At 41.4% G+C, this 12,238-nt stretch overlaps 1 protein-coding gene across 2 annotated transcripts in view; it reads right to left on the bottom strand.

Moving 5' to 3' along the window:
* Ppp3ca (protein phosphatase 3 catalytic subunit alpha) overlaps positions 1 to 12,238 on the bottom strand; it is a 266,778-nt gene that overhangs the window by 11,125 nt on the left and 243,415 nt on the right. For both annotated transcript variants that reach the window (XM_029475530.1, XM_021157311.2), the window contains exon 11: positions 4,164 to 4,248. In XM_029475530.1, coding sequence (XP_029331390.1) covers positions 4,164 to 4,248 — 85 coding nt within the window. The remainder of the gene's footprint in view (positions 1 to 4,163; positions 4,249 to 12,238) is intronic.

Raw genomic sequence — 12,238 nt, 5'->3', positions numbered from 1 at the left:
TTAGGCTGGAAACACCTCCTAAATCTTATATTGATCATATGCTGAGTTAGAAAACCAAGGGTATTTGCGTCTATGTTTCTCTTATGGCGGTTTCTGGAACACCTGAAAGGATGGACATGGCTCATGCTGTGTTTCTATTAGAAGGCACTACTCATCAGTTTTCCTGGTGTCTTTCTCAGATACTGCATACTCTCTTTCAGCAAGGCCAGCGTTTATGTCCTTGCTCACACCCTCCTCTGCGCTTGACTTTTGCTTCTGACTGAAGCTTCAGGATGGAATTTCTAAAGGTTCGATCACTACAGCCATCCCAATAAACGCTTGGTCTTTGGAGAAATATTCATTCTTTCCTGGACAACAGCACCTTATCGACCGCATAGGTCATCTCAAAATATGCTTTCTTCTTTATCACTTATTGTGCAGGTAAAGGTTCTTGTAGAAAAGAATGGAATCTAGCCGATCTCACCAGTGCACAACCATCAGAGTGTATTAGAGAGTACACAGTCTAGAAAAATGTGCTAAAAATCTCCTATCCGAATGACTCTGGTCCCTCACTCCACGAGCTGGCCTAGGCTTACAAAGTGTTACTACCCATGATCTGGGCCAAATCCAAGCTCACAGTAACACTATACAAAATCACTATACCCAAAGCCAAATTAGGGCCATGGCTGGCATCTCATCTAAACCTGACAGAGCAGTGGCTTCTATTCTCGTTGCCTCTGCATGTAGCTTGTTTTGAAGCAGGCTGTAGATCCTATTTGTGATTGGCAGATCTCAGGCAACTTGCCTCCACATCTGCTGCAAGGGATATTTTATTTTTATGTTTTATTATTTTTGTTTTTTAAAGACAGGGTTTCTCTATGTAGGCTATCTTGGAATTTGCTTTATAGACCAGGATGGCCTTTACTTCCAGAGTGCTGGGACTAACAGTATGTTCTACCGTTCCTGGCTAGCAAGGGCTATTAAAAGACTGTTTACTGATTGCCCTACCATGGTACATGTTTGTGTGTTGTGTATGGTGTACACCCATTCCTCTACCTGAGAAGTATGTATCATCATCATCCAGTATCTGCTGGGTCCTGACTTAAAAACTGTAGTGTCTTCACATCCTTGTATTTGTCCCTTCCTTTGCATGACTCATCCAAGAGCCTGCTCAGCCTTTGGCTTGTATCACTTCATAGCTTCTTAAACATCCTTCTACTAACAAGTTAGCTCAGTAGCCAATCCTGTTATTAGCATCTATATCTAAAGCACATGTTAGAACATGCCTTCTATTTCATGGAAATCATTCCAGGACTCTTCGTTGCCATACACAGAAAGATTAGACACGTTACACCGGTATTCAAGACCTTGAGGATATAAATTTGAGGTTTTATTTCCAGCCTCAGGTTTTACCAAATTGTTCATCTTAATGCCTTTTACTGCTTAGCTTTTTCACATACCTGCAATTCACCACCACACTGCTGGCATTACTTCAACCATTCTATCCCACATTGTTGTTTTGGGTAAGATATTAGTTTTGCCTTTCTACCGAGTGCAGATGTATATACACATCGCCTGTTACAAGGTACAACCACTTCAGCCCCAGAAAGCTTGCTAAGTGGATTATTGTTAAATGTATATAAGGATAACATCGAGCATCAAGCTTGCACCTCAAATAGCTACCATTGGCACTGCTTCTAGGACCACATGACTTATCTTTATGACTTGGAATGATGATGCCATGATTTCTTCACTACATGCCCTAACTGCTGTGGCCCTACTCATCCACCCACCCAACCTACTCCTCCACTGACAGCCTCATTAAGAGCAAGCCACCTAGGAAATATAAAGGTTCCTTCTGTTCGACGCCACATTTAACATCTGTTCACAGACCCAGCACATGTTTCACGGTCTTACAATGGTTTAGATGTCTGCCATTCCAATTCAGCTATGGGAATTGCCTAACTTGTATTCCACTTTAGACCGAATGCTCAGCATGGCCTACCAAACTTACTTTTGTGTGGATTCGACTCCTGTATCTTACAGAAGGCCTACAGATGCTTTTAAAATGGAACTGCAAGAAAATTCACCTTGTTTTTGTTTTCTACTGACCAGTGCCATCTTAAGCTACAGGTCACCCTTAGGTTTTGAAGTGATCCACCGGGGCATCATATTACACATCAGCAGTCTTGGTCCTGTAGGAACCTTCCAGACATGTGAGATGGATTGTATTTCATCCTCAGCATGGATTCTTCTATGTTTATGTGGTTTGAGAACTCAAATAATAAAATAAAAAACTTTATGTCTATATTGCAGCTCCTCCTGTATTTTCTTTGTTTTTAATCTATGTACTTTTAGATGGAAACCCTTGGTATTTTTATTTCTCCCAGTGACTCTGTTAGACAAAGAGCATAGTTTGGTGAGTATAAGGGTAACACATGTGCAAGTGTTGATAACTGAGGTACCCACTCAACAAAGCATTTTTAGATAACTCTTTATCCTTACAGGTCATTTCTTTAACCACACAGGACTTCCTGGAGGGCTTCAGAATTGGTCAACCTGCTTCTATGTAAGCAACTTTGCACTTGCTATCTTCTTTGCTGTGAACTCTCTTACTGCATTTCTTCACGAAGGCTCTGCATATCTGCTCAGATGACTTTCTCAAGGCTATGCATATCTGCTTAGATGACATCTCTCAGCATTCTTCATTGCCCTTATTCAATGCCATATTAGTAACACAGTCGCCCTCACACTGTTTGATTGTTCTTTGTGGTACATGCTCAGATTGACAGTTCGATGCTGCTCGCTCCCTGCAGAAATAAGCAATTCCCCAGAGTCTAGGAAGAAGGAAGACTGGCAAGGCTCAGGGCTTTGCTCGCTATGTTGCAGGAGTGATCCCGTTCCTTTCCACCTTCAGTGTGACTTTTCACTAGGCCTCTAGCTGCCTCGGAGTTGCTACTGACTTGGAGTGTCCTTGTGAAAGGATGGGGCTGCTTGTCATCCTTCTCACGGGGCCCTACTTTCAGCACCAAGTCACTTAGTAACTCCTCAGAGACTTTACCAAGGGTAGCAGCAATAGCATGCAGAGAAACAATGAACTTGCAAAGCCCCCCTGAAGAGGAAGAACTAAAAGCTGAGAGATAGCTCAGTGGTGGAACATTTGCTGTGCAAGTAAGAATGGAGTTCTCAGCACTGAGGAGGCAGAGATGGGCCAAGCTGGCTAGGTCCACTATCTGCAATGGGTGAACTCCAGGTACAGCAAGATACCCTGCCTCAATAAATAAAGGAGCGAGTGATTGAGTAAAATGTCTGAGGTCAATTTCAAGCTTCTAATTGCAGGGAAAGGGAGAGAGAGGAAGACAGAGTGGGGAGAGAAAAAGGGAGGAAGCCAACTGGAGAGAAAAGAAGAGGTATGGGAGGGGAACAGGGAAAGAGAGAGAGATATGAATCACAGCAGTCATTTGTCAAAAATATGCAGTCATATAACTCCTAAAGCTTTTCTATTTATCCTCATAAATATGTATGACCAACAATGGACAACACTCAAGTAAAAACTACACCATAATTAAAAGTGGTCTCTGAAGAAAAACATAGTTACTGTACATTATCTAGGAATAGATAATTAAAGTAAGGTGCAGGAAGTGTCTTTCCTCAACTCTTTGTTTTCAAAACATATGCTTAATAACATCAATAAGATGATTCATGAGGCCCCGAAAAGCAAACAAACTCCCATGGATAACTAGTACAGAAGATGCCTTTTGTATGGCATAAGTGATTCATTAGGGCTCACACAGACAGCTTTATGTTAATGCTCCTTTCCTCGAAAGCTAGGGAAATGCACCCTCTAAATCTGTCTTCCCCCCCTTACCCCCCCAGAGCCAGAGCACAAACCAGAAGGAATCCCAATCACTCTCCTTATGAAATGTTTTAAATCCAGCAGCAACCCGGGGGATAAAATGGCCCATAATCCACTTACCTACCCAGTCTTCATAGAAATGATTTAGTAGATGGAAAGATAAGTAAAATGCAGATGAGTTGACAATTTCCATTTAAAAAGAGAAAGAACGCAAGAAGCACAAACCTTGCAGGGTAAAACGTGTAAACTATTGGAGGAAAGCGTTAGGGCAGCTACCATGAGATGTATAATGATAATCCAAACAGAAAGGGAGGAGAGATGAGCCCACCTGAGAACTGAGAACACTCTGGCCATTTTGCCTATTGCTCGGATCTTGTTCCTGATGACTTCCTTCCGGGCTGCGGCCGTGGCTCCTGTATTTTCAAACAGAATTCAGCAGTTAGTGACGTTTCATCTGCTCACAGTTACTTTGCAACACTACCAGTTAACAGTTGTGAAATGTTTTGCTTTGGTTTTCTTGCCTCTTGGCTACCTTTGAATTGAATCCCAACATCTGTACTTTGGGCAATTGAGATCCTGAGAGGAACTGCTGTGAATTCCGAGGGGTGGAGCCCAGGTGGGAAGATCACAGAGCAGAGACCACTACTGAAAGGTTCTCTTTCTCCTCTGGTTTCTGACTTTCAATTCTCTTCTGAGATGGAGGATGGTCAGTGAGTGTTTTCTACTCTTTGTCTCCAAGTGGGAGATGACTTTGGGAACCTACTAAGCTCTCAAAGATCCTTATCAAACTTAAAAGACCAAGGTTCCTGCTCACCCCATACTTTCTGAAAGAACATTTGTGCTGTTTACTGCTCATAAACACTTCTTGTAGCCCTATGCACTCATTCAGACATGGGTTCTGAGGGGAGAGGTGGAAAGCTGAGATGAATTTGTTAAGAGACAAAGGTACAGATGATGATAAAAGTCTATGCATGGGCTGAGTGTTGGAGACATGGCTCAGTGCTTAAGAGCACTTGTTTGCAGTGGGCCTGGGTTTGGTTCCCAGCACCCACATGTTGGTTCACAACCGTCTGTAACTCTAGACTCAAGGCATCTGATGCCCTCTCGTAGATTCTGTGGGTACCACCACACATGTGGTGCACATACATAAATAAAGGCAAACACTCATATACATAACATAAATGGGTTTAACATTTTTTTGTAAGTAATACATGGATCTGTCCAGGTGTGTTTTACAACTTCTAGAATTTTCCAAATGAATAAAAAAAATCTACTTAATAAATGCTAATATAAGTATTTTCTTTTAAATATTCTTTTAAAATAGTTTCTTATTATATTGTATGACTTTTAACAAATCTATTTGTTAATTCTCAAAATGTAAAACTCAGAAAAACACTTTTCTTGTTAATAACCTTTTTTTGGTGTTATACACACACACACACACACACACACACACACACACACACTCCCCCCAACTCCTGCTAAGATCAGAAGCATTCCTAATTTGAAAGAACAGCTTGAACTCCTAAGATTTGCTGAGATCACAATAAGAGATATGCGAAATATAATTTTATTCTCTTAACCCGTAATAAGAACAAACGTTTTGAAGAAAACACTTTTGTTTCTGAAGATAATTGGGAATCATTTTCATTGTTTGCTAACAGCCAAGCAACTGCCCTTCACCCTAACATTTCTTCAGGAAGAAAAACTCATGATAGCATGGGAGATATTGAAGTGGCTGTAGAAAAGCTGGGCTTGTTTTCTTTTTAATTCTAAGTAAAAACAGAAGGAAGCTTATTCTATGTGATTAATCTTCAGAGGTGATGCTTATGTCTACTCACATCATAGATTCATGGGTATCCTCAGGAGGTGGGTTCCAGCCCAGGAGCTGGTATCATTCCACCACCCCTCTGTCCTGAAACAGCTCGCAATTTTGCCTATTTCTTTCTCTCTTAGGGCGAACACATAATGGATATTACTCCCTCACATTAATGGGCAAGGTTGCTATTTCCAGCTATTCTTCCTGCCACTGAATGGAGTGAGTTCAAGTGCATTCGGAAGAAAACTACTCTCCAGTGCAATCCATGGTAACCAAGAGCCATGAGATTCCAGTCATTAAGAATTCCTTGGGCTGAACACTAGAGAAGGAGGCTGAACACGCCTTCCTCAAACATCATTCTGAGATTCTAATAATATTGGTGATTTAGATTTTCTGGTACATCAAAGTTTGCTCTAGAGATCAAGAAAGAGAGAGAAATCACTGTGTTTAGATCAATGGTGACTAATGACAGAGACTACTAAAGGGCATTTGATAAAATCTTCATCATCATTCCCTCCTCCTCCTCCTCCTCCTCCTCCTCCCAAGTGGGATAGAAGTGGTCTCTGCAGATGAGCTCCTTACGTGCTTTGTCAATTCTTTCCTTTGGTTCTGATTTCAGTCTAACTGCTAGTCCCTATTTGTTCTAATATTTCCTACCCACTACTGACCCATCTTCTCAGAGAGGATGACGTGCTGGGCAAGGGAAGCGACTCTGGCGCTTAGAGCATCCAATCTGGCCAGATCATGAAACTAATCCACTGACACACAGGGCGGAAATCGTGAGAGTGCTCCAACGTGCACGACTATATTTAGAAATGCAAACATGAAAAGTAGCAAGGAGTGGTTAAAATTCTAGAACTAAAAGTGCACATCTTTGTAAGAAACACTAAGGGTCAAACAAAATGAAATAAGTGAGAAATATAGAAGAATGAGCTCACAGAAAGAAAAAAAAAAGCCTCCAATAAAGGACTTGTAAAAAGCATAGCCAGAGCCATGGAAAGGAAGGCTCTAAGTGGGGAAAGGAGGAAAATAAATGACTTAGAACCCTGCTGCTCAGCTCTCTGGGGGCTGACCAGCCGAAGAGTGTTCAGGATTCGGCTTCCACTTTGAGAGGCCGATTCTGATAGTCCCAATTGATACACTACTGATTACATGTCCCTATCAAATGAATTATCACCCAGTATGTAATAAATACTCTATCACATATGCATATCTCCCAATGAATGATGAGTATAGAACTTTTCTTAATGGAAAATTCTCTTTAGAAATTCTTTAATATCATGAAGTCTTTTCAGCCTTTTCATAAAACTAGACTATATTTACTCAAAAACTCAAATAAGTTTACCAATAAGCTCCAAGGAGAGATAGCAAGACTACATTTTATCCTCTCTGCCCCAGACACGGCACTATTCTCTAGCTTAGCCTGGCTTCACAGTGTAGCCCAGGCTGGTCTAACGCTCAGTACATTCCTCCTGTCTCTGCTTCAAAGGTTCTGGTATGACCAACCATCATAACTGTAGAGATTCTTCTTTAAACATTTTCTCCTGGTGATAAAGTTAGATATTTCTTAATTACTCAAAGTCTCAAATTCATATCATACGACCGCAACTTCATAAAATAGTAAATATCAAAACAGGTAAGTGCCCATGAATATCATGGATTCTCATTAGACTTGGTGGAAGGAATCCACTGCAGGGCAGCTGCCATGCACATGACCTTAGAGTTAGTATTACGCTCTCAGTGCACACCAGTTGTCTCAATCCAGAACTTAGCAGAAATGCGTGCATTCTAGACTTTTTTTTTTTTTTTTTTTTTTTTTTTTCCCACATACAAATATAATAGAGTAAACCTTTCAGCTATGACTCTGCCTTGGTTGTAATATGTCATGGTTATATAGGTAAGGAAGATATATGAACTATCTTTTGTGTGTGCTAATTTCCACTGAAAACACTATAATCTCCCATTCCAACTTGGAAGTTCCAAACGGTAAAGGATTATTTCATGAGCTAAGAGAATAGTAATTTCAAAGTTAAATCTCACTTTATGCTTCTATTTTAATAATTATCACTTTTTTCCTTGATTCCCTTTTCATTTTCGAAGTTTTTTTTTTTTTTTTAATATGTCTGGGCATTATTCTAACATTTCCAGTTTCAAGCCACCCCGCACACTGTTTTCCTCAAAGGTGAGGAAGCCAGTACACAGATTAGAGCAATCTGACGATTTCCTTGTACAGTGTCTTTCCTACTCTTTGTGGGCCCACCCTGGTCCCTCAGGACTCCTGAGGAAAGGTAGCTGTGCCAAGCAGCCTGATGAGGAAGCCACTACCTCCCAAAGGGTGGATTTCAGCCTGGGACAGTGCTGCAAACAGCACTTCAGGGGCCTAGGGGGTGCCAGGGTGAAGAGGTTCTAACCACACTGAGTACCTGCCATGCCATGTAGGAGGTGGTGACCTTGTCACTTAGGTCACAGTTAGCATGGAGGAGCTTCTGCTACTACTACAAGCCCAGGTAAGCCAAACGGGGCTGTTTGGAACACAGCTCACTCTCCAGATCACCCACTCACTCACTCATCACATGCACCTGCACTCACAGCCACCAGGATGAAGAAGGCACGGTCTCTCCTTAGGGACCCTGGGAAGCACTATCACAGACCGTGGCAAACACAGCGGAAGGGGCAAGAGTGTGCTGGAGCTCACAGAAGCCAGCTGGCATGAGGACAGTGAACAGGGCTCTTGGCTCTCAGTCTCCAGATCTCAAAGAGGCACCTTGAAAGCAGCCACAAGCGATAACTCATGTCGTGGAAACCTGCAAATGATACAAACCACCATCTCCTCTTCCCCTGGTGGAAAGGTTGTTAAACATTTTGCAGCACATTACTGCAGTTACAAAATGGTAATACCACATAGCTGAAAGTAACTGTGGGGGATCTGGATGCATCTTGGGGAAGGGCACATAAGCAGGGGCAATAGGGTGTGAGATGTAGGGGACACTCCCCATAGTTTTCAAATGTGTGTGTGTGTGTGTGTGTGCATGTGTGTGCATGCGCGTGTGGCAACCACTAACAAATGCTCAGAAAATGGCTGTGTCTAGGCATAAAGCAAGGATGTAGTCTAGATACACTGGGGGATCATCAGGTTGGGTGAGAAGAGGAGGAGGCAGGATGCGAAGCTAAACTGAAAAGGCTCCAGCAATGGAATATATGTAGATAACAATGCTGGGCACCGTCACAGACAGAATAGTGGTAAATAAAAGCTACTTTGCCAGAAATCAAGGAAGCAAAAAATACTTGTGATTGGATGGGTTGCTATCTGCATTAAACGTCAGCTATGGAAAATAAGTGATGGCCACACGGCTATAAGCTATGCAGTTCTTTTGACTTTCCAATATAGTGGAATATTTTTGTAATATACATCATGAAAATATCCTTGGAAGGATTTTGGTTTTGAGAGACAAGAGGCAGGACAGGTTTGGGAGCTGTGGTGCCTATGTCCTGACCTTCTGCACGTGGCTTGGAGGCTTGTCTTGGCTCAAGGAAGCAGAGAATAGTGGTTCTCCCTGCCATTACAGTCTCTACCCTCCTAATACATGCCACACAAGAACCATCTGTAAAGATGTATTAAAAGTGCAATCAACTGGACCCTAAGTAGGTTAAGCAAGCACAACCTTACAGTGTTACGTAGTGAAGTTAACTACTTCTGTGGAAAGTTTAGCCATGCCTTGTAAAGAGAAATATTTTCATTTTAGCCTTTGAGAGAGAAACTAGCCTTTAAACATTTTTATTATGGGGCTGGAAAGATAGCTCTGTGTTATGAGCACTGTACTTCTATAGGAGCTCAGTTTGGTTCTCAACACCGTATTGGGCAGCTCATAGCTGTCTGTAACTCTAGCTGCAGGGTAATCAATGACCCGCTCTGGCCTCTCTGGGTGCCTGCTTGCACACATACACAATCAAAAATAAAAGTGTTAGCCTTAATTTAATTTTTAATGGAAAAGCAATGCGACTCTCCACTACTTCATTCCACTGGCTTTAAAGCTTTCCTATTACTTACGTTTGCTTTCTTAAAGGATTTTGAAATCATCCAAATGTGTGTATAATATGCATGGTTTTGAAAAATGCCTTGCAGAATGTTGTGTCAAACACAACAAACTTCTTTAAAGGACAGGGCGCTTTTTTTTTAATCCCTTATATTTGTTGGTAAACTTTTTATTTCTTTAAATCTTTAATTCATTTTTAAAGATAACTTATATGTTTACTCCTTATCACCTTTCTAGGATTGTTAAATTGAACAAATCCATCACTTTGGGAAAGTGCACTGTGACCTGGCTCACCGTCAGACCACTAGCAAGCAGGATTTAAGAGACACCTTCAGTTATTACTTTAGCCAAATAGAGCAATAACTGAATCTGGAAAAAAAAAAATACTTACAGTGTGAAACAAGGAGTTAAAATACCGAAGTATTTCAATTGCTAGATTAAAAACAAAACTAGCTTCCTCAGATGGAGACGAGACCAAGAGAGCAGATTCATGCAGAAGTCTGACATGCCCGGACTTTACAGTTACTTACAGGCTACCATGACACTTGCATATGCAGAGTGTCTCACTTGAGAGAACACATGCTCCAGCTCTGTGGCGCACCATCCCTAAGTCTTGTCTCCCTTTTCCTTTCAGTCTTGACCCAGCTCAACAACACCAAGGAGAGCTCCTACACTACAGAGGACAGGCATGCTTTCCACATTGCTCTAACAACTTTTACTCTGGGCCAACAGTTGCGATGGGTGCTCCACACACTTTCATATACCACTGCCATCCAGAATCCCGGGCTCTGGGAGGGAACCACAGTGCCATGTCACTGTCCTTATTCTAATGGGACTTCTGGAAGAACCACAATACTGTTAACATAGTCACTTTTAAATGACATGGCTGCACCGCCATTGCCATGCCATATTTAATATTAGCAATTTAATTCCCAGTGTCATCCGTTTAAAAAAAATGTTCATGAACAAAAACATCGTTGGTACTTTATGCACCATCTTCGTCTCCATCTTTGAGATTGGATTTCTACTTCCACTCACTTAATCTGACTTTACACTTATTTTTAAGGTTTTAAAGTTTCTGAGACAAAAGGTCCTATGTGTGACTACAACAACTTCACATTTCAGCTGGACAACACAAACACATGATGCTTATGGATGTTTCATAGGCATGGAAACACATGCTACTGTAATATATCTCTGAAGGTTAGGGATGAGAGGGAAACACCATTGTTTTGAGTAAGGAGATGTTTTTAATGTTTCCAGTGGCTGGGCCCAGGGAGACACCAAAGATTAGAATGGGAAAGGGAAGTGAGAAGAGAAGGAAAACTGTCATGAGGCCTCTAGGCCAGGCATGCTCTGAAGCTTCTAGGCCAGAGGATGTGAAGATGGGTTCCCTTTAACGCCTCCTTGCGATGTCTTTGGTAATGCAGTCAGAACACATACTCCAGCCTGCAGACTGTCCTGGTGACAACTAGGTCACTCTCAGTTTCTGAAGTGACTGCTGTTGGAAGCTCTCTCCTTGACAGGCCATCATTCCCACTACCCAGGCAGGCTCAAAGGTTCTTCCAAGCATAGGTTGGGTTTCCCCTTTGTTCTTAAACCCTACTAACCACACACAGTTGGAGCCTAATGCCTACTAACTCTAAGCCACAAATTCTATATCTTTCTGTAAGTGTTGTGACTTAATGAAAATCTCATGAGGTAACAGGTAACAATACTGTGATATTTAGCATAATGATGCTGTAATATCCCATTTCCAAAGCCCCACGATATCTTTTAAAATGTAAATTTAAAAAACACAAAACCCCTCTGGCACATAATACATTTTAAGGAAGGAACAGAAGACCCTGGTGTCCACCTGTCTAGTCATAAAAAGAAAATGAATTCTTCCCTTAAGGTAGAATCCTATATGCCTGATTACTGACACTAGCTGGTCATTTCCCACTTAGTGAAAAGTTCTTCACTTACAAACTCTGATCTGGTTCTCTGTACTGTTGTTCTGAGATGATATGTTCAGGCAGGGGGTGATTGCAGAGCAGACACACAGAAATGGACCACGTCTGTAATTCTCATTGGGGTGAGAATGAAAGGCTTTGCAAACCTTCTGTAAAATGTTTAAGAATGGGCACAAAATCGACGGATGCCTTACCATGCACACTTAAGCTTCTCTGTTTATCTATGAGGAAACTAAGAGCCTGCAAAGTTCTAACTGGGGCAACCTCTTTGTCAAGGCAGACAAAACAATACAAAAACAAAACAACATTAATTTTTTAAACTGACAACAGAAAATTATTTTAAAAAATCATCAAGGTAATAGGTAAGCTTATTTTCTAAGAATGAAGTAATTACTATGGTGGGGTATCTCTTTTTAAAAAGTGTGAATATAGGTGAAGATGTAATAAGTCTAGCAGACCTTTATTATGAACCTGATTAGGCACGAGTGCTATCCTGGTAAGTTTTTATTATCACATGACACACAATGAGAAAATATAGTTTCAATTGAGAAACTGTTCAGGTCAGATTGCACTGCAGTTATTCATTCAGTTACAG

The sequence above is a fragment of the Mus caroli genome, chromosome 3, assembly GCF_900094665.2.
Source record: "Mus caroli chromosome 3, CAROLI_EIJ_v1.1, whole genome shotgun sequence".
NCBI lineage: Eukaryota > Metazoa > Chordata > Mammalia > Rodentia > Muridae > Mus > Mus caroli.
This window is presented reverse-complemented; position numbering and strand designations above follow the sequence as displayed.